This window comes from Onychostruthus taczanowskii, unplaced genomic scaffold, assembly GCF_017590055.1.
Source record: "Onychostruthus taczanowskii isolate IOZ18803 unplaced genomic scaffold, ASM1759005v1 scaffold51, whole genome shotgun sequence".
Classification (NCBI taxonomy): domain Eukaryota; kingdom Metazoa; phylum Chordata; class Aves; order Passeriformes; family Passeridae; genus Onychostruthus; species Onychostruthus taczanowskii.
In genome coordinates this window covers 1,744,819-1,768,621 of record NW_024502680.1, presented here as the reverse complement: position 1 = coordinate 1,768,621, position 23,803 = coordinate 1,744,819, and the positions used below count along the sequence as shown (strand labels likewise).

General features: G+C 43.1%; 1 protein-coding gene across 2 annotated transcripts in view; it reads right to left on the bottom strand.

Annotated features, from left to right (window-relative positions):
- The window catches only part of LOC121342182 (glypican-5-like), a 346,855-nt gene that overhangs the window by 147,653 nt on the left and 175,399 nt on the right, over positions 1–23,803 (bottom strand). For both annotated transcript variants that reach the window (XM_041416405.1, XM_041416406.1), the window contains one exon: positions 4,373–4,493. In XM_041416405.1, the coding sequence (XP_041272339.1) occupies positions 4,373–4,493 (121 nt within the window). The remainder of the gene's footprint in view (positions 1–4,372; positions 4,494–23,803) is intronic.

The window sequence follows — 23,803 nt, the reverse complement described above, 5'->3', positions numbered from 1 at the left end:
CAGTGAAGTGAATTCAAAAAGGACCAGCACAGCTGCAGAGGTGCTTCCTTCAGTGAAAAAGTGCCTTTTGCCTGACTGCAGCCAAGCTGATCAAGATCCACCTCTGCAGGCTCCCTGCCCCAGAGCCTGGCACAGCTGCCCTGGAGGGCTGACACCTCTGCTGTGTCCCGAGGGAAATGCCATTGCTGTGACAGTGACAGCTCCGGGGAGGGATGTGGGGGACAAGCAGTGGTACCTGTTCAAAGCCTGTGGGGGCTTGGAAATGCCAGGGCACAGAAGCAGGAAAGCAACAATCTTTCTCAGGTGATGCCTTTCCTTCCATGCTTTCACTGGATGAAACCAAGAACAGAAAATTCTGAATCCTTGTCCAAGTCAGCTACAACTTTGGCTAAAAATCAAACCAACTTGTCTCCACTCATATCTTATATAAAAACTCTACAACGTAATAAATTTTATAGATGTCTCAAAAAATACACACTTTTAAATTAAGTCCTACTTAAATTATTTATTGTATTATTCCCTATTGTATAACTCAACTAAATCCACTTTCAAGATTAAATTATGGCTGGCTCATATTATTGGAATGAAACATCTCAATGCTGCTGCTTTGAACTCTGCTCTAACAGAATCCTCTGTATAGAAGTCTGAAAGGAATTAAGTTACATGCATTTCTTAGTTCAGCTGGCAGATCCAGGAGACTTTGGCAGAGAGAAAAAAAATAAAATACATGAGTCCACATTCAGAAAGATTTGCTTTGACATTACTCTCATTTTCTGCACTAGGTTATTGCACTGCCTTGAACTCCAGCCATGCCCTGAGAATTCATCTCTGACAAGAGCAAAACACAGATTCACAAAACCTGTCAAGAGTAGATTTAGGCTGACAAAAACCAAATAAGTCAAACCTGTATAATACTTATTATATTATAATCCCTTGAGAATGCTGATACCTCCCTGCTAGTAGAGTCACAGCTTTTTCACTTTTCCCAGCATTCTCATTTCTTCTCAGGGCAATTGATCCTTGAGCATTTCTAACCTTGGCCTGAGAACCAGTTTAGTCTGAACTATGAAAAGCATTAGGCTGAAGAAACACATTGAAACATTTAAGTGTGATTTTGTGGCAAGAAGCAGCACTCAAAAAAGGTGCAATGGGGGATCATTGTGTTTAATATCAGTTGTGGTTCACACCTGCTCTATTCACAAAAAAGAGGGAGGAAAAGATGTTATTCCTGCTGCTTTTTTTCCCAATCAACCTGGGACTTCACTTGATCTGTTTTTACATTACTAGAAGTTGCTGTAAATTGTAGCTCAGTAATTCTATTGATATGTGAATCAGCCACTAACAATAAACCCTTCAACCACCTTATCTGTCAGGGATGCAAATAACAGTAATTGTTGAATAATATTCTCTAAATTTCACTTTACTTCCAGCTTTGCCAAGTGGATATAAAATAGCCTGCTATTTGCATAATCATTTTAGGAAAAAAAAACAACAACGATGTGCTGAGGATTTAAGTCCCAGATGAAAAAAAAAAAAAAAAAAAGAGGAGCTTCTATAATCTCCAACAAAGTGGCATTTCAGCCTAAATGACAGCAGAAATGGAAGATGCCTTGCATACAGATTATTTGTAACATGCTGGGGCTGGGATGCAGCAAACAGAACAGCAGCAGGACAAGAGTTTTGTTCACATCCACAGGATTTCGGGTCAATGAAGTTATTGGTTCTTTTACCTTTGGACACAACACGGAGCTCACAAAGAAAGGGCAAAGCCAGTCAGGGTGGGATTTGAATGAGGAAATTTTTGGCTGCTCCTGCCTGGCCAGTGGCCAAGCCCTGCTGGCCTGACAGGGGCTGCTCAGGGAGGAGGAGGAGTGGAAGAAGAAGGTGGAAGAGAAATCATCACAGACGGCAGGCTTAGATTTGCTCCAGAAAATGTTAGGAACTGCTGAGCTAAGGCAGACCTTTAAGGAAAATTCATCCTGTTGATTTGAACATAGCTCTCCCCAGCCTCAGCAAACTGATCCAGCAGCAGGTTATTCTGATTTCAAACACCTCTGAAAACCAGAGAGAAAGTGGAATCCAACAGGTCCAGGCTCCCTGAGGGACAGACCCAGCACGGCTGGCGCTCGTTTCCTTGAGACACGAATGTTATTCCTTTAAAAATCTCATCACGCCTTTCTCTTCTCCAAGGATATGCTTTCCTCTGGGTAGTTTAGCAACACTATTGAAGTGGTAGGAGATGGCTGGGGCCCAGGCACACCAAATCACCTCTGATGCACATTGTGGGCATGGCTTTGCTCTCTGCTCCCCAGGCTTCCTGCCCCTCTGGGACTGCTTCTGTGTGCAACCACTGCTCCTAACAGTGCTGCAAATGTGCAGATACACAGACAACACCTCATTTGAGCAGTGTTTACATTTCACCCTGCACATCACCTAAAAAAAAAAATTAAAATGTATTCCTATGAAAAAGTTCAGTTTGTCCATAAAATTAGGAATAGAATTCTGTATGACTCTACAGTCTACACACACTATTGATGACACTTTAGACTCCTGATTTAATTGGCTTTTCAGTGTCAGTTTTTATTTGTACAATAATATCACAACTGAAACAAAAATCCAAGAAGAAGAAAACAGCTACATGTGTTTGATGTTGTATGTGAAAGCCTCAGATATTTAGCAACTTCTTTGATGCTTTGATCTCCAAAGAAATCTTACTAAAATTATGATCAAAGGATTTTATATTATTCTAAGTACTTAAGAACAAACCATCTTAGGGCAATAATCAGTATTCTGTTTAATCCTTCACCCTTGGAATCCATTATTGCTAAGCACCTCAATCTCATGGGAGTTACATTTACTTAACCAAGATATTCTCCTGAAACTGTTACAAGTACCAAAAAGCAACACTTCCAACTCACAGACAAAGCCAAGAGCTGCATTTTATTCTGCTGGCTAAAAAGTGTTTTTTGAGACTGTTTTTAAAATGCATGTAACTTAAGAAAATTGGTATGCAGCTCAGACCAGGCAGATTTTTATTCTTCTACAGCAGACAAAGAAATAGAATTTCCGATACACAACTACTTTTGATTTAATCTATTTCTAACTATTTCCTATTGTCAGTGTTTATAGAGCACTATTACACAGATGGATATATCTAATATTTATAAAGTAAATTAACACTCTACTTTATAACATGCAAAGACAGATAAATAATGAATTATCCTTTTCATCAATCTGACCACATAATGCCTATTCCAGTGCAATATTAAGTACTGCACCAGACTGGTTGTTGAAATCCCCCATGGCGAGTTCAATCAAACAGAGTGATACAAAGCATCCCTGAACTGCAGTCTTCAGAACAGGAGAATAATAGAGACCAGCAAGATTTAACAAAAACACTGATTACAGCTCAGATTATGTATTTGTAGACTTGGTTGATGAGAGGTAAGGAGGTAAGGAGCATTTTTTTCCGAGCAAGTAGAGGAATTCCTGACTCCCAGTCCGAGTCCAAGCCTTAACAACCTGCCAGCTCCTGCCTGAGCAACTCCCCCCAGTTTTACCTGTGCAGATTGTTCTTCCTCCTGCACACCCCCCCCCACCAGGGTGGGTTTCCCACCATTCCTATCCCCACACTCCTCTGCTCTTTAATGGTGCAAGGTGATGAGCAGACTGACGTGCACACACCTCTGCTGAGAGCATCCCTGCAGGCTGGCAGCAGAACATCCTGCTCTAAGTGAAAATCAATCTTGTTAAAGCTGCTGGCTGCAGCTCTGGAGCTCCCAGAGCAGCTCAGGCAGGAGCACAGGGAGCCACACTCAGCTCGGGATGGCAGCAGCACCAGGAGAGCCATGGGTGTGCCCAGAGAAGAGGCAGATAAACTTTCCTAGGCATTGCTCTGTGAAGTTTTGGGGAAGTCCAGAGAAGGAATTAAAGCAATTCTTAATCTTTGCAGCTGGTGTTTACACCAAGAGGATGGTGTGTCTAATGAGCCACTGGAGTGAGGGATATTGACTGAGCACCAGTCAGGTCCATCTGTATCACAACTGTCCATAAAGTCTGCGGTTTTTAATGAACTCAGCTTTTCCCACCATGAAGAAAATGGAGTCCCATGTGATTTATTCCAGTGCCACCTGCATCTGTGGGACCCACACAGATGGCAGAGGCAGGCACAGCTTAATCATATCTCAGACAAACCTGAAGGTTACCTGGCCTTTTGGGCAGAAGAAGGCCTGTGAAGGAAATGGTTTTTTAGGGGAAAGGGGAAAATTCCTCAGTTCTGGAAGGCGGAATGTGATGATGGAATATGAATCTCCACGTGGAGATCTTACCTTCAGCTCCATGATAAAATGGTTTTGTCTTGGAAATTACTTACTTGATTAAAGTGCTGAAGTTTATCAATTAAATTTTTGATGAGTGGGTCCAACCCTCTGACTTTCAGTTCTGGATTATTAATTTGTGCCTTCAGTCCATTGGAAACAACTCTGCTGGTGTAACTGAAAACCAGAAGAAAGAACACATCAGTGAGTGGAACCACATCCACCAGAATCAAGAATTGTGTTACAGGGGACTTAAAAAAGAAAATGTTTTGCAAATGGGAATGAAATTTATTATAAATATTTATGTTTTAAAATACACCAACCGGAATAAAAGTCACAGTTTCTTGCAGTATCATTTACCACTTTAAACTATTCAAGTCATGAACCAACAGCAGTTTCATAAACCATGGAGAGGTTTGTTTCATTCATAATTTAATATTTGAACCTCTGTAACTAACATTCTCAAGTTCTTCCATGCAACAGTCAAAGCTGACTGCTTTCAAAAATTTACTCTATTGTTATTGCAGAAACTCGGGGCATTTGAGACAGAAATTCTGTTTTATGAGATTGAGGCAAATTCCAACAAAAGGGGGGTGTGATTTGAAAAAAATCATAATCAAAGTGTGAACTGGAGCCCCCTTGCTGAGCTGGGGACGCTGGGGACAAACTCTCTGGGGACACTGCACGGCAGCAGCTGCTGCTCTGCAGAGCTCCCAGGGAGCCTCACCCGTGTGAGACCTCCCCAGGCACAGGACACACTCAGCAACTCCCTCTGAGGAGCAGCAGACTGCTCTCACTGCTGGTGCTGAGCAGGTCCTTGCTGGGAACACCCCACAAAGGTATTCTCAAGTCCTGCTTGGGCTGGGGCTCCACCAGGGCACCTTCATGGGGAAAATTTGGGGTTGTGCCCCCTTGGTCTCTACTTGTCTGTCTGTACCACAGGTGAGGAGCTGAATCCATCAGTGTTTGCTGAGCCCAGTGCTGCATGGATGCATCCAGACTCCTTCAGATTTGCTCCAGCATTTATCTGAGTAAAATTTAAGCTCCACAGAGCTACAGAGCAGCCTTTTTTGGAGAGTTATGGCTTTTTAGGGTTGTATGAACCCTGAGTTCAGCACTCACTTGTAACAGAGGACATCAGGGATGTTTTGTGTGACCAGCTTTGAACTGGACAAGTGTTCACAAACCAAACTCTCCCAGACTCACACACACAGGGAGGATCTCATTAAAGACTCCAAGTGGCATCTCTGCTCTGAGGGAGCACTGGCTCTGCTCCTCTGGACTGAAATGTGGAGAGGAACATCCTGCTCCATCTTTCCCTTTGATCATCCCCACACGCCTGGATATGCCAGATGTTCTCCTACCAGTGAATTCTTCACTGTGAACCACTTTGTGCTGAAGCTGAGGACAGCACTTTTGAGTAGAAAACAAGGCCCAAATTCTGTTGTAGAAAGGCAACAGAATGAACTGGGGGGAGACCTAGCTTCCCAGATATATTTGTCCTATCTTAGTTTCATTTAGGATGAACACCAAATTTATACCAACTGCTGGCAGAACACACTGCAGGACACTGCTGCTAAAGATGTGGCTTAGAAAAAGAAATAACTGAGAGTGGCCTGCTTTTTCAGTAAACTCAATAAATGTCACTTCTCAGGAAAAAAAAAAAAAAATGTTTAGAACAGAGAATTGAGAAAAAACATGTTTTGCCTTAATAGCCAGAGAGTATTCAGAGGACAAATGGTAAGGAAAACCTTTTGCACTGAGATGGTATTTTTTTGTTTCACTGAGCCTTTTAAAGACAATGTTCTATTTTTCTTGATAAGTAATTAATAAATGTGTAAACTAATCTGAAGGATAAACTTTGACAATACAATGGCACACCCAAAATGATGGTAGGGCTCAGATCTTAGAAGTAGACCCAGCTGGACTTGTGTCCCCAGGAAGATCCCAGCTAAACTACTACTCTGAAGCCAAGGGTGGTAGGGATTGTAAAAATCTACATCAATGCATCTGGACAATATGACAACACTGCTGCATCTTACCTGCCTTTACCTTTATTCACAAATCATACTATTTGCTGAATGCTCAAATGATCATCATGTGATAATAAACACATGGTGACCCACTGGAGAAGTACAGGGACATGGGATACAGCTTCCTGAGATCATCTAGTTGTAAAACAGGAGAAATTTAATTTAATGGGTCAGCTCCTGGCCTCCACCAGTCTGTTTGGGGATTCCCTATGTCTGCTGCTTTGTCGGATCAGAAACTCATCTACAGCAGCAAAATGCAAGGGTTTTCCTTTTCACTGCTCTGCTTTCAACCCCTGGTTAGAGCTGCTGGAATGTCTCTGGAGGCTTAAATCACTATAACCCACGATAAAGAAACCTTGAGTTGGCTGGGGTGTTTTTTGGCAAATGACATTGTTTTTTTCCCCATGAATCACCAGCCTCCATTAACTGCCCCTAAGTGCAATTACAAACCTACAGCAGTGCATGGAGTTTGCACAAACAGGGCCAGCTCAGAGCCAGCATCAGCACCAGTGCCAGAGCCCTCAAAGGGACCCAGAATGGGCAAGGCCAGGCTCAGCCACTCATACCTGCTGCTGCTGCTAAATCCCCCCTTCCACACACCATCACCAGGAGCACAGGGCCACTTGGAGTGAGTGAGTGACTTCACAGCCCATGCAGACAAAGGGGACCCCTGTACCCTCCAAGTCCCACCCACGATTCAGGACTCCCTCTTTAAAGCTCTGCAGATACGCATGCATTATGCACAGATATTTTCATTGTCCAGATTGTTCACAGCTAGATTCATCACACAGCTTAACTAAATTCCACGTGTCAGAGAGTGCATGGAATCTGTGTGAATCCTGCTTCAGCTCCTTCCCCTCCCTGGTGCCACCAGCAGCACATCACAAGTGGCCCAGCCCTGGTCTGCACTGTGACCTGCCCAAGTGGAAAAGCCCAGAAAACCAGCTGGAGTGGTGAAACAGATGGGATCTGCCCTGTGAATTGGGTAACAAGCTGCTGGAAAAGGAGGCAAAAGACTTGCAGAGCACAAAGGCAGCTCTTGGGTTTTCCCATAATAATGTGTTGATCACAGTGGAGTTGTTCAACCAGTACCAACAGAAATGGTGAAAAAAATGCATGGCAGATGACAAAATATTTCTGCTTAGATGCTGCTGTCTTGATGATGTATAATGTGTAATTCATGTTATAAAAATATGATTACAAGCTGTGCTGTCCTGTGTGCTCTCCCTGGGAGATCCCTGCTAGAACAACCCAGAGCCTGGGGAGGCTCAGAGCAATCAGGAGATGGGGATTTCAGAGAAGAGGTGTTTCAGCCCTTGAGGAGGAGGAGACAAGGCAGAGAATTGCAGGAGAGTTGCACACCCAGCAAGAAGGGAGCAATTCCCCAGCCCATCCCAGCCAAGAGCCACAGCCTGCATTAGAAGTGACCTTTTGTCCATCTGACCCAAAGCACCACCCTGCAGGCTGCAGAGCCTTCTCCTGCCTCTGTACCACCTTCAAATGCTTTGAAATAAACACTATACATTTCCTGAAAGATAATCTGATTACTTTACTTCTTTGCACTATCTAAACCATTTTTTTGGTTGACATCAGATCCTGAATTACTGGAAATGTACATTAAGTAACATCAGGAATTGGCTTGCTTTATTTAATAACCTGCAATTTAACTGAAATATTGTAATACAGAATAGTTAACTCTGGTTACAGCTCTAGTACTTTATTCCAACTAAACCCAAAAATGTCAGCAGGAATATCCAGGAAAACTGTATTAAAACGCTGTCACTGGAGCAATCCTGAAAGTAACTGCTACCCTGGAGCCCAGTGAACAGCTTGTGCAGACAGAATTTTAACCAGACCTCAAGCCTCAGGCCAGTGTTATTCCATTGATTGATCAGGCTAAGCTATGATACTTTAAAATAAAAAAACAAAAGCAAATTATAAAAAATAAAAAAAAACCCAACCAAAAAACAAAACAGCCTCCCAAACCCAGCCTTTCAGCATTTCAGAAGAACAGCATCAATTTTTTTAGATCTTAGACAAGGCTTATCTCAAATTTAAAAATATATAAAAAGTGAAATGCTGTTTACATATGGGATTGCATTTCAACTGAAGGCAGATATTTTCATTTCATCAATAAATAAAAATAAATTAAGATATCTGAGTATAAAAGCCTATTTCAAGAAGACAGATGTTGTTCTGAATGTGTCTTTTTTAGTTTCTAATATAAAAAGGAAGCAAGGTAAAAAGTTTTCTCAAAGTCAAATATGCCTTAAAAAAAAGGCAAGCATATAAAATAGAAATAACTTTGTATAATAAAATTATTTTCTAATTAAATATAAATAAATTTGAATTCCAGGGAAATGAATGCAGGAGTTGCAGTATATAATATAATATAATATAATATAATATAATATAATATAATATAATATAATATATAGCATAGAATATAAATAATATAAATATAACCAGTAGTGACATTTAGCCACAGCAGCCCAAGAGACAGGGCACTGTCCTTGCTGTTTTCACACCCCTTCCCTGCACACACCCCAGCAGCCAGGATGCTGTGGGCAGCTTTTCCAAGCATTATCCAGGGATTATGGAGCAAGACCCCAGCACATCCCACACAGCTGGGAACAAGCACTGAGCATTTCAGGATTGACTGTGTTGGAAATTCAGGACACCTGGAACAAGAACTTCATCTCAAGGCAGATTTCTTCATTTTAATTTTCTGTTCTCTGCTTGAGTATTTGACCCAACACTGCTGAGCTAAAGGCATCAAAATTTTCATTCAATTTTTATTGAATTATGGCATAAATGAGGTATCAAGCATCACATGGCAAAGCTGAAAATCTGAGCCTTAGAGTCAGCTCATAGGAATCCAGGAAGTGCAGCAAGCATCTCTATGGGACAAAATCTGCATTTGATGAAATCATTTGTCATACAACCTTAAGAGCTGCCATATATGTAGAAGAAGAATAAAATTCACTGTTCAGAAAATTTAATATATATTTGCTGAGATGTTTCTAGAATTACACACTATACATCAAGACAGCAGTATCTAACCAGAAATATTTTGTCATCTGCCATGCATTTTTTTCATCATTTTTGTTGGTAATGGTTGAGTAATTCCACTGTGATCAGCAAGGGCTAAAGCAGCAACACCTTTCTGAGACACACTGGGAAGTACAAACTCTTCCTGAGACTCGAAAAATCACATCTCACCATTTATTTCTTTGGTGTTATAAAAATGTGACTGTCCTATTTTCTGTACAAATGTAAAAAAAAAAAAACAAACCATTCACTAAGAGAAGAACACACTGGAAATGTGCAGACTGGAGCACCTAAAAGAAAATACCTGCTTTCTCAGCCTTCTCAAACCCAACCTGCTAAAGCCAGAGAGCTCTGGAGTGATTGTCTAATATTTTTTTTCCAGTCATTTTCCAGCAAAATCATAAAGTGTTGAGACAAAGAGAGACTTTACAGCAATCATTTCACATCAGCTCTGCTTCCATCATCTCTGGGCACAACTTACTAAGCAGGAAACCATCTCAGGATCTGTGCTGCCTGCAAAACCCCCAGGAGAAGAGGGCACTGAGCAGCCAGCACCAGAGGGAACTGAAATGGTGAATCTGTACCCCGTGTGCTTGCCAGGCTGCAGCAGCCTGTTTGCTCCAGCAAAAGGCTCAGCACAGTGCCAGAGCAGCCACCACCCACCCCTGAGTGACTCAGAGGTTAAAGGATGATGGGGAGAGGCAAGGGAAGAGCTCTCAATGTGCCATTTAGAAAGGAGCAATGAGAAATGTGGAGAAGCCACTTAACCAGCCTTGAGATGCCCTGGAAAACGAATTCGGTTACATCAGGCACGGTTCACCAGATGGTGTGTTTTGTCTTGTATTTATTCATAATTTGACCCTTGGGCTGGAATGGTTTGCCTGAAATTCAATTGTGTGAATCCATTGATGATCTATACCAGTGTGTGGTGTCCCCAAATTAATAATTTTTGGACATTTCCCTTGCAAGTTTTCAGATGCAGCCCCTGGAGCATGTGACCTTCTGACCTACAAGGCTCTGTAATCCTTGTTTTTTTCCCAATTCAGGGAACACAGAAACGTGCACCAACTAGTAAAAGCAGTGGCATAAGCTGCAGAGCTGCAGAATGTGACATAATTCATCAGGATTATCAGCTTTGATCTGACTGACCCCTCTGCCTACTCCTCCACACAGTGGCAGGAACAAGCAGAACACACGGCAAACAAATTCCTCCCCTGGTTTCACAGCTGCTCGTCACTCATGGGGAGCTCCAAGGAAAAAAAGAAAATGCTGTTTTCCTGAGCTGTTTGATTTTGGACACAATGCTCCATGAGGAAAAGCCAGGCAGAGCAGGACTCCCCTCAAGCTCAGCTTCCCCTGAGCTGCTGCACACAACAAACTGGAGAGGGGTGAGCCCCCAGCTCTCCTGAGCCTTGGCACTAAAAGTGACCAACACACAGGCTGTGCTTCATCTGAGCAACTCCCACAAAAATGCCTCCAATCACACGATCTGTCATTTCTGAACCAGCTTAAATCTGGGTACACTCACTGAGCATCACATGGCTGAGAGATCTCCAAAAAGGGATGATCAACCCATGACCAGTACTGCTCTCTAAGGAACTAAGCTGCCAAAATAAACACTTCATTAAAAAAAAAAAAAAAAAAAAAAAAAAAAAAAAAAAAAGAAATACATCTTGATAAGTTTACTGGCATGATATCAGCAACCATGGCTTGTTTCTGAGGAAAGAACCATGGCATTTATACCAGGGTGCAATTCTGCTGGAGGAGCTGGAGTCACCAGGGTAAAATCTGGATGCACAAAGGAAAATGATTTCTTGTATTCTAAACAATCAGCTGAGCACAACTGCTGCAACATTCTCTGAGATAAAGGTTTCTCTTTTGAAAAATACCTATGCAAAGAGTTCATTTTGAAATATTAAGTAACTGCCAACAGACTACAAGAAAGCTCAAGTCTGGCACGTAATGAGTTTAGCTGCCCTGAAGATTTTGTGAAGCAGAACTGACACGATGAGAATGCCATCTCTGCCAGAAGTATTCTAATGGGCTCCAGTGGAAGTTTCACAAATAATCTTATTTATTAGCAATTATGGAAAACGATGAGACAAATGCAGTGTGCTAATGAGATAATTAGAAAAGGAAAATCACAAAGCCAAATAGCATTTATAATGGTCTTTCTCCACTTCTACAAGGCTGAAAAAAGCTCCTGTAGTCTAGATTATAAAGAGAGTTTTAAGCCTGAAGCTAAAAAACCAAGTTACCAGATGGCTTTCAGTGACTGGATGATGCCAGCCCATGGACACCCTGAAAATCAGTGAAAACCAACGAGAGAGTCTACATGTAAGAGATGGCAGCCTCCAAAAAGATGTGTTCATCAGTTTGTCCAAAATTATGCTGAAAATGTACTGACTGGAGCTTCACAGAATATTGTAAATGCTTGAAGAGTGTTGCAAAAAAATCTTATTCCAGATTGTTAGTGGAACAACCTTCATTCTTTTCCTAGCTGTATTAAAAGCTACCTCAAGGCACACCACAGAAATTTGTAGAAGTTAATTGGAGAATCTTTATTATGTCAAGGGAAAGAAAGTACTTGCCTGGAATACTATCAGATAGGAAAGCTCTTTAGTTTCCAGCGAAATAAACTCTTCAGGACACACAAATGTCACCTCTATACTCATCACACAGAATAGAATGAGCAATGAAAATGATAAAAACCAAAAAAAGCTGATAACCTAACCGGGAACTGGAGGCATAAAGAGCATTCCCCACTATAATGACTCGAGAAACAGAACAGAAAATAGAGTAGTAAACAAAAAATACATACTTATCAAAGTAACATCTGTGGCCATTCCTAAGGAAAAAGTAAAGCTCATCTGAAACACCTTTTCCTCAGCAATTCCCAGGCCAGGAGGGAGCCTTCCCTGAGTACAAACAGAACAGAGCCAGCACAAATCCTGAGGGAGAAAGGGATGCTGCCCCTCTTGGAGGCTGGCAGCCTTCACTCTGTTCTGCTGGGCACAGCAAATGGAAACAGGAGATGCCCAACTTCTGAACCTGCCAGAGGGAAAACGCTGGTGGAAAACAGCACTGACTCAGCAGAAAGTGCACTCTCAGGAGAGGAGAGGACTTGAACTCTTACAAGAAAAAATAAAAGCAGAAATAAAATAAAAACAAAAACCAAACTCAGCAGAGAGAGAATGAGCATGGAGCACGGGTTCACATTATTTGCTTGACAGGATTTTAGACAGGCCAAGGCAGCAAGAATCCAATTGCCTTTCTGAAAACCCTGGTTGCAGACACTTAACAATTAGCCTTGACAGATGACCACGGCTATACAAAAGGATATTCTGTGATCCCAGCACAGGAATTTTTATGAAGCAAAATGGAAAATGTCCTAATTTGCACACTCTCCACATATGTCACAGGGAAAAGACCTTGCCTGTGGCTCATTAAAAGCAAAACAAAACAGAAATAGATTAATACTGAGGTCAAAATTCCAGCTTTCCTCAGAAGCCAGTTTCTCCAAATGCACGTAGATACACGTGGGAGATTAGAGAACAGCTGTCAATAATGAGCACATGAAGTGCAGCTCTGTATGAACTCAGCTCAGGGGCTGAACTCTGCCCTCCAAGCCCTTGCTGATCCCTCTGGCTTTGGCCAGATTTCATTCCCTTATACAGTTTTTCCAATATATTTGTGCAATACATTCACTGCAATTCTTATCTGCTGCAGTGTCTCTGCTTCTGCCCACACCTTTTGGTGTTTGGTCCTTGAGTCCCAGATGGAAAAGTTATTTGCCTTTCTGGGCTGCACTAGTGCAAGCTACATAGCTCCAATTTATTCCTATTTCCAGGTTACAAAACTTCATCACAAAGATGGTGGTGCTCCATTTAACAGAAGTATAAAGTAAATAGGAGATCTTAGTGCCGTACAGAAAAAGATCAGACACGAAGATTTCCAAGTCTCCTGACTCAAGGGTTCTCAAACTCCTTCCCTTTTGCTTCATCTCTCCCACCAGCAAGACAGGTAGCTGAAATCATCATTCCAAAGCACCCAAGTTTTATTCTTGATAGAGGAATCTGTATTTTAGTACAGAAGATACCTGTTCATCTCCAGCAGACCTACACAAATTTAATCCAATTTCTTCCTTTTGCAACTGCCTGACATGGTGCAGGACAACACTTATTGTCCCCCTATGAGTAAAACAAGAGCCCAGCTGCACTCAGCAAATCCTGAGCCACTGGTGGTGGCTGAATGTGGGAAATGGATTTCCCACAGCTACAGGCCCTGGACTGGGCTCAGCCTGGAGCCATCCTCACTGCTACAACTCCTACAGGCACACCAAAGCCTCTGCCACGCTGGCACCACAGGGCACTGCTCAACACAGACCTTTCCAGGGCCAGCTTCATGGCTTAGAAGCACTGTTAAAGCAGCACTTGGAATTTGTTCTAGCTTTTACTCAATATTTGATGCAGTATTTCAGTATGTAGCAAAAATCACTGCATTCCTCACTCCTGAAAACACTGCAGAAAATGTCAGTAGTAGTAAAGGGCAAGTAGGGTCCAGTTATGTGTCTTTGCACTTGTCCAAGACAAATGTTTACCCAGGTCAAGGTTGAAGAGCTTTAGAGAAATGTGGGAAACTGAGCAGCCTCTATTCGTGTTTTTGTCATTAAACACAAAGCATTGTTTTCCCTGCTCCAGTGTTTGGTGCTTCTCACAAAATAACTGCACTAGAAGAGAGGTCAAATGTAGAAAGATTTTCCTGTCATCACAAATCTGGAACAGAGAATATTTATACAAAAATCAATTTATTTGACCTATACTGTTCAATTTTTCTGCTAATACTGCCGGAGATTTATGTCCAGTTAAAACTGTTCCATTCTGAAATTTAGCATCTCTCCCCCTTGATTTCGCAGGAAGGTCACAATCCCGAGTTCATGATTTTATACTTTGCTGCCACAGAGAGAAACAGCAACACAAATTCACACAAGTTCACTGCAGGATTAACAACAGCAAAACCACATTGTTGATGGAAACACATTTAATGCACACAAATGCATACACCACAAAATATTGTGCAGAAGAAGAGCTAAGAAGAAAAATAAGGGCAGGGAATCCCTTTCCCCATGCTACACATGTCCTCTTCTTGAAAACCCAAGCTGCCAGTTCAGTCATGGGATGCACAATCTTATTTTGGATAGCTACTTTAAAGGCAGACCATAGCAAATGGGAAGAGGAGCCACTTCTGACTTAGTTGCAAGTTAGTGGCTTGTTTCCTCTAAAGTTTTGATTTCTGTTGCAAAGATTCCCTTCCCTCAAACCCCTGCAAGAGCTGCAACCCTCTGTGTTGGATGCAGACAAAATCAGAACCCTCAGTACAAAATCCCCAAGCAAGCAAACACAGGGCAGAGCAGAAGGCTCACCAAGGCCAGGTAAATCAATCAATCTGCCCATCACACATGTCCTGCAGCACACTCACCAACATGCATGTTTTACTTGTTAGCTAAAAGGTGTAGACAGCTGAAAAGAGAAAAAGAAATAGAATGAATGACATGATAAAGAAAAACCCAAACCTGGCATGACATAGTGCTGCACACAACAGAAAAGGTCATGTTGCAGTGATGGCCCTACAGCTCTTCCCTAGAGAAAGCCCTTTTCTTCACAGATAATAACAAATAATCTGTTTAGCAATAATATTCTGCCCTTCCCAGTTTATATTCAGGGGATGAAGTTATGGTGCCTTAAGCAGAGATCCTAAAAGGACCCTGTTCCATCCTATTCCCACTGATCATCTGGGCCTAAAAAATGTAAGTTCATACTCGGAAGACTCCAATGAGCAAGGAACCAAACTCTCTCCCATGTGCCAGGGCTGGGCACAGAGGTCAGGAGCCATCCAGCAGCTCCTGATCTTCTCTGAGGACATCAGGTGCAACAGGAAGCACTTGAGAGCTTGAGTGGGACCAGCCCTGGCTCAAAAAGGAGCTGAGAGCTTCAAGTGGTTGCCACTGGCTGAGCAGACAGAGAGCTCTTTGCTCAAGCTCAGCAGTTGCCCTGACCTGTGTGTTTTTCAAGTGTTTGCTGAGATGCTGAGGGGTTTTGCCCGCCACACACAGTGGAGCTGACACCCCTCAGCATGGGAAGTACAAACTCGGCCATAAGGAAAGGCCTGCAGACACCAGGGAGACAAAAAAAGCACAACAAGAGAGCTGGATTGGCTTTTCTGCCAAAAAATCAAGGGGAAAAAGGAGAAAAAATAGACAGGAAGTCTCTTTTTCCCTTTTTCTTTTTTAAGATATGTACAGTATTAGAGAACACAGAGAACCAAAGTAATTTTGAACACAAGACAAAAGCAATGAGAGAATAGCAGGCAGTTTGTTGTGGCACAGCTATGGGCTACAAAACACCACTTGTTATCTGTGTGCTAAAAATACTGCCATGATTAACAGCAAGGAGAAAACAAATAATAGAAGAATAAATGATGTAACGATGGTATAAAAAAAAAGGAAAGCATGTGACATTTCAACATTTACAATAGGATCTGAACAGACTTCTGTTGTCTGCAGACCATCCGTGTTGGAGGTATCTGAAGGACTTACAGAGGGTGGGTTGGGCTGGTACTACTGAAGGCAGATGGAACTGGAATTAGTCACAGTGCACAGCACACAAATGTTACAACTGCTTTTCAGGGTGGGAAAAACCCTGCAAGTCTGCACAGCTAATGCTGATGGATACTGAATTCCTCTTTTGGATGTGATGGCCAGCACAGCACAGGGACACTGGTGGTGGACAATTGTGTCTGAAGCTGTTCTACAGAGATGTACAGGGAGAAATCCCTACATGCACAAACCCACTGGCTTTGGAAGTTCTGCTGGACAAAGGCAAGAGGAGCAAGAGAAGGAGGAAGCATTGACTGTCATGTCCTACCAGTGCACAGAAAATCTTTCAACAGAGCAACCAGGTTAACCAGCTAGGAACCAAGTCAGTTTAAAGTCATTAAAACAAGACAAGTGTTCCCTGTAGGGGATGGCACAGTATTTTCTGCAGACGTTTGTTAAACTTGTCAATCCTTAATTTGATACTGCATTTAAAGAACAATTAATGATAAAAGGTTTTTTAATTAGATTAAAATTTAGAAGAGGTGCAGGGGGTGAGTAAGTAGCTTACTGCTTGCATTTTTTTTAGATTAATAATCTCTTTTTACCATGGCAAAAAATTAATCCAAAAAATAAGGATCAATTTGGCAAAAAGTAAATTATTTCACCTGATTTTCCCTCTTAGTGTCTAAACTAAGAGTTCATTAATCCCCAAGGGGGACAGGATATTCCAATGTGCCTGTCTAGTTTTACATACACTTACAAGTTTCTGTTTGGATCTTGCCTTGGCATGAGACTAAATACTACCAAAAATGACTTGCCTCCATGTAGACAGTAATGCTCAGCAATAATGGTCCCTCATTTATTTTGGAAAAGCATCTGAAACTCTAATGACAGCTCTCCCCCTGGCAAGTGGTGCAAACACAGCAAATTGCGTGAGGAAAAAACCATTTAATCAGTGTTTTACTGGTTTTCATCTTGAATAGAGTAATATATGATCCACATAAAAAGATAAGGTAAAATTATTACAAATTATTGGATGATTAGCCCAGCACAGGACAAATTTGTTAGGCAATCAAAGCCTGTGGCTTAATGCCACTGCTCTGCAAGGGACAAGCCTGGAACTTGTAGAAGCAGAACTGAGAGCCACTTGTGATGATGCCTCAGGTTTTAGCTTTTATATTTTTCAGATGATGTGCTGCTTTAGTGTGTGGGTAAGAGCTTCACATTAGGGGATGGTGAGCTCTCTGCACAGAGCAGGGAGACAAAACAATTCCTGCTCCAGCTGGGGACCAAGGACACATGATCCAAATCTCAGGCCCAAGAACACAAACAATGTGGACTGAAGAGAGAAAAACAAGCAGGATGGGACTGCATGGGCTAAAGCTGGAATTGGACAATGAACTCCAATGTGCAAATGGAGCAGAGCTGATCAAAGTGAGAGACCCCGTGAGCGCTCGTGCATTTTGTGACCATTTTGGTTCCTCTTGGGTGCAGCCCTGGCTGGGCTCTTGTGCTGCCCAAGGTGCATCCATGGAGGCCTTTTAATAAATCCCTGCTTTATTCTTTAATTCTGCCCAGTCTCTGCTCTAGGTCAGCCTGCCCAAGGCATCAGTGAGAGCACACCAGGGGTCACACCGTGAGGATGCAGCCTCCAGCCCCAATGCATCCAAAGGAGCTGCAGCTCTGAGCAGAGCTGTGACCTGCATTCCCTTTGCCCTTCTGCTACCTCAGTGCCAGGGAATTGTCTCCCAGCTGACACCTTCCCCTTCACAAAGCTCTCTGCTCCTGCACAGGTGGGTTCCCACACTCGTGGGCTGGACTGCAGGCTGGAAACCTCAGTGCTGGCCTCGTGTGTGCACAGATCCACGGGGAACACTCCTGGAGGTAAGCTGGACAGTGTTTGCAGCATGCAGACAGACAGACACACCAGATCCATCAGCACAATCAGATGGAGAGCCCACGCACAGATGGAGGATGACGTTGTGATGCTCACAGCTCCCCAAGCACGTTAGTGAGGAACAGAGGGGTCTGTGCTGTGTTTCTGAGAGGCACCACTCACCTTTAACACCGCAGAGCCTGGCAGCACAGGCTGCCCTCGGGAGCAGCCCAGACTCTCTGCTGGATGCTGAAAGCTCTGCCCAAAGCCCTGGCAGGTGTCCCAGCCCAGCCCCTCAGCAGCCAGCTCAGCCTGGCACTGGAGCACAGTGGGCAGCAATGGCAGCACTGCCTCGCTGAGGAGGCACAGCACATTTCTGCACATTTTCCATCCTGGTTTTTCACTTTACACAGCACATGGAGGCCTTAGAAAGGAAGGAGAACCCCATGTCTTATTCCTCTCTTAAACTTCTAAAATCTCTGTGAGTCAATCAAAGGAGGAAAAAAGACTGAAAAGAAACTAACTAGTGTAAGGAAACAGCTGAAAGCCAACAGGTAAGTCCTGCTTACTTCACCTATCCCACAGAAAGCTGCTTAATTCCTGTACCATTACAATCTGAAGGTCAGTTTGGGCAGAGCAGCATGGCTGGAGCCTGTGACAAGCCTGCAGTGACACTGCCACAACCAGAGAGCCCCTCCAGCCCAGGGCAGTGCCAGCACTGTGCTGTGTTTCAGGGACTCCCCGGTTTATGAGGCTAGTGGGCAACTGCTTGTCACTGCTGAAAACAAACCTTTGTAAGAGATGGAAATTTAAAAAGCAGCTCTTAGCAGCAGCAGTTGTCCCTGCAGGGAAAGAGCAGCATCTGCCACACACATGGATGGCACAGCAGGGACAGTGTCTAAGAGTTTTGGTGGCTCCAGGACACAACAAAGGCTGAGCATGCCTTGCAGGGTCTCTGTGACTCAGAACAACTCCTGGAGACCACACCATCTCTGTCTCTGTACCTGCTCCATGCAAGCTTCTTTTTGGTTGGTTGTTTTTTTTTTGGTTTTTTTTTTTTGGTTTTTTTTTTATTCTTTTTTTTTTTTTTTTTGTGGTTTTTTTTTTTTTCTTTAATGCAGTGGAAGTATTTTAACCATAAAACCTGTTTCCACTTGCCTCACTGAAAACCTGCCCTGTGTTTCCTTCAGATTAGCCAGAGCAGCAATCAGAGGCTGCCAGCCCAGCACTGACATGGAAATACAGCTCCAAGCTGTGCCAGGGCAGGGGAGCTCAGGGTCCCAGGTGGGACCATGGCCCAGCCCAGCCCATGTGCCCTGAAAGGCTCTGGGGAGCCCCAGAAATGCCCTGGGCTCACAAGCAGGAGCTCAGGAGCACCAGGGCTGCACCTCAAGTGAGAAGCAGTGATTAATCACACAGCTGTATGCTGTGGGAGTGGAAATGAAAAGCCTTTTATTGGCAACCTCATTATTTAGTGATAATTAGAGCCCAGTGTGCCATAAACTGCCCCCAGATTTTATTTTTACAAAGAGAAGGTAAATTCACTGCTCCTTCCACAGATCTCTTCAGTTAGCCCCTAAGTATAGAGGAAATTGGAAATGCAATGGCAGAGTTAAATCCAATACAGAATTAAACAAACCTTTCCCCGCTCTCTGCTTTTCCGGGAGATGGGAAAGGCAGCGCTGCTGCTTAAATTATTCCTGCAGCTTTACTTACTTAGTCTCCAGCAGCTCTAATCTGTCTCATTTGTAATTTCTCCCAACTGCAGGAGGCACATTGGAATTGCCAGAGAAGATCAGCTCATCAGCACATTTAGCCCTGAATTCCTGCCTCTGGCAACTGCCTGACTTTTAACTTGCACTGCAAAGCCAACAAAAGGTATTTTTCTGAGCCAGGATGCCAGCTTGTAGCCCTAAGCTTTCAATTCACACCTTGCCCCCACCTTTCCTCCCTAAGATATATATTGTCCTTTACACTCTAGTTATGCTGGTGTACCTTCCACTGGCTTTCCCAAAAACAAGACACAGAAGGAATTTCTTCCCCAATGAGAAATGTCATGGGGCAGACCCCAGGGTTCAGAAGGCTCGGATGTGTTCTAGGAGTTACAGAAGAGAGACCCAAAGCACCTGGTGACTGAAATTACACCTGCAGCTGTAATTCTCTAGCAAACTCCTGGCCATGGCTATGGTTTTATATAATAGGAGTGTATTACCACATTTCCTTACAAAGCAAACAAGCAGCAATTTCTGATTAAAAAAAAAAAAAAAGAACAAAACTTTAAGCTTGGCAATATCCAAAAAAGGCCACTTCTAGCAGAGCACCAGTCCCACTCCCAAAGTGCCCAAGGCACCTGAGAAGGGCAGGGAAAAAAAAAAAAAAAAGAACAAAACTTTAAGCTTGGCAATATTCAAAAAAGGCCACTTCTAGCTTTTGTGGCAGAGCACCAGTCCCACTCCCAGAGTGCCCAAGGCACCTGAGAAGGGCAGGGACAGGGGTTGGTGTGTCCCATGGATGTCTGTGACATTGCTACAGCCAGCACCAAACACACTGCAGTGAGGGAAGCACACCCACACTGAGAATCAGACAGCACTCAGCACTGATTTGGGGCAGGAAAGAAGCTCAAGACTTCTCAGTTCTAATTTGAAAGGCAGTGCAGTAATTTTCTGTCACTTCCTTGTGCTCATTTGACTTGCCAATCACAACAGGTGAGGAAGCACACTTCCATTTTAATGTAATTTCCAGTAACAACAGCCCATTATTGCTGCAGTGATTAGTACCAGCCCTTCCATCACCAGCTGAGTGGCTCAGGTTCACTGCTGAAGTTCATCTCTCTGCTAAAGCTCGTGCACTGACCACTCCTGCAGAACCTCTGAAGTTCTTACCTGCATTCTGTGGGGAGTGACTGTACAGCACTGGTAGAGCTGAGCAGGTTTATAAAAAAGCAGCTCTTTGTGAATTGCTGTATTAACTCAGCAGAGAGGAAAAAGGCAGTTTGCATGGATTCTAATGGAAAAAAAATCAAGTAGTTTCAGTTCCATTAAACTATTACATTCTTGAAATTGTAATTTTATAGTTAAGTCTAATACACTGAGCAATTTAAAACAGAACCTGGCTGGGGATGTTCTGTACAATCTATGAATATTCAGCAGCAATTTGAACCTTGAGCTCCCCCTTGTGCCACGCAGCCAAATTACCAACAGAATAATTGGGGTTTCCTTTCCAGCCTCGGCTGGCGGGGATTTTGGGAGAGTGGATCCAAGAATGCTGAAGCCCAACCCCACACGAGGGGTTAACATCCCACACAGCCCCTGGCCGGGAAAAAACACCGAGGGAAGGTGAGAACAAGGGGTTTGTACTTGTGCTCAGCTCACAAAAGGATGAATATTTCATAATGCCACTGACACATCAAAATGCAGCTGCAGCCTAATGCATGCGATCCATGTTAGATGCAAAACGCAGGATCCAGATTCACTCTTTCATGGATTATTTCTTCCTCCTGACCAAAACACTGTTTGTGACACGTTTTTCAATGAGTATTTCCTCTCTGAATCCACATCCTCCGAGGCATGTAGTGCTACAAGAAATAGCCTCTGCAAACCAAGTGCCACCTCCAGCCTGAGCCAGTCTGATGTTCAAAGACACAGAACACCACAGGCAGTAACTGTCAAACAAGAAATCAGACTGCTTCAAGGAGAGCCTTTCTAGCCCCTCATTTTCCATATTTATTCTCTTACTTTGGAGTAATAGCTCATCTATGAATTGATAAGGAAAATACTGGTTGGTTACATTAGCTCCACTGTGGGTAACCAGTGCTGACACCTGAGAGCTCCAAGAATTACAATCACCCATTTCACCAACAGGAAAGTGATTCTTCAAGCAAAGTTCCCTGCTTTGAAGTATTTCTGTTTTTCTCATAAGGAAAATCCGTGCCTGTAACTGAGTTTAGCTTATAAACCACACACAAATAAAAACCACTTAAAGGTGACAGTGCTTAAAAACCAAACTAATGCACATATAAGATACACCTTAAAAATGTGTATCAATAATTTCCCTTGCACCAGAGATTATATCAAGATGAAATGCTGCTCCCCTTACAACCAAAGAGGAATTAGGCTTTAGCAACTGCATTTATATTGAAATATGAAAGGGCTGTGTTTATTAGAAGTCTGTGGTCTGATGTTTTTCTGGGCTTTCAAGCACAGCTCTGCTGTAAATCTATTTTTCCTGAGACTGATTCCATTCTCCTGCACTGCTTTCTGAACCAGGGGTTCCCAGCATAATGACAAGGAGCTGACATGAGTAGCATTCAAATATCCTCCTAGGTTTTGAGGTGTTTTTTTGTTTTGTTTTGTTTTAAGAATTTCCCTAATTTTCCCATCATTTTCTATGACCATTATTTTACTTTTTTTTTTTCCCAGCTGCAGGTACTGATTTGCACTGGGCTGAATACAGATCCCCAAGGAACGAGCACAAATTAAGCAGCTTCATTAGATGAGTATTCCTCATTTCCAGTCTGGAGGTTTTTGGTGATCTTTCAGGCAGTCTTAATCCAGTGGATATGGGCAATATGGATTTAATAATCACACATGGTTTTACTCACAGTGTTGCCTGGCACTACGTCAAATGCCTTACAGAAATCTAAATGTACTAACAGAGTTAACTTTATCAAACTTCTGTGAGTGCCAACAAAAACGCAGCACCGAGACGGCCTGATAAAATCCTGTTTATAAACCAGTGCTCTCTGGAATTCTGTTTCTACCTCCAGGTCCCATATGGACTTTGCAAACTTCAATTATCATCTGCCTGAGCATGCCACTCACTGATTCTGGAACAGGGACACCCCTGAGCTTTTCCTCCCAGGTTCCCAATGCAGTGTTTGACAAATTTCTGTGACCTCAGGGATGGAATTTGTCCCCACACAGCAGTCCCTGGAGAGACACAGCCCCCGCCAGGGTCACACCCTGCTCCACCCCTCAGCAATTGCAGGTGTATTTGTACCTAAGCTGTGCACGTGGCAGCACATTTTGTGTACAGAAACAATGAAAAAGGGTAAAAGCAACCCCCTGTCATGGCACCCCAAGACTGCCCTCTATTTGCAGAATGGGATTCCCTCCCATCCATCTTCCACAGCCTCAGCAATCAAAGCAGCTTCTGTCAGGACCAGATCTACTGCATATGAAAATGCTGTTTGTCTTTTAAACCAAATTTGTTTTGTTTCTTCAAGGTAATTTAATTCCAGCCTAATTCTGCTGCTGTAAAAACCCAGAAAGTCAGACTTGCATTGCTCAGGAGGGCACCTGGCTAAACCTGATTGATTGTACCTTTTTGTCCACTCTTCCCTTCTTGGGATTCTGAGGTTGAGATGACCCCGAGGCAGTAGAAAGTCTTTTTTTCTCCCAGCCCCGCAACCAAAGAAGATGCTGAAATTTGTCAGTTCTGCTCTTCAAGGTTGTTTATTTTTCCTTATCTCTCACATTCTTTCCCTGACCAGCTGAGGTCTGTCCTGCAGGTCGGGTGGCGGCACACTGACCGCCCTTGTGTTAACATTTTATACTAAGAACTACCTGTACTTTATTTACAATAATTTTCCAATACCTATCACCTATGTTGGACAGTCTGTCTCTAAATCAATCAAGAAGTGTCACTATCACAGCAGAAGATGGAGGACAAGAAGAAGGAGAAGAAAGGACAGGACACGCCCAAATCCCTCCATCTTGCCTCTTGAACCCCCATTCTAAAACCCCCAAATTCTACTTTTTTACCCTGTGACAAATTAACTATCATTCTACTCAAACTCCTGTGGCTTGTAAATCTTCACACAAAGTTGGTAATTTTTCCCATGGGTTAAAATCAAAGGCACAGGTGTTCTTGACTCCGTGCCAAGGTCTCTGAGCCCCCTGACAGGATCTCGAGTCATCCAGGGCAGCCAGAG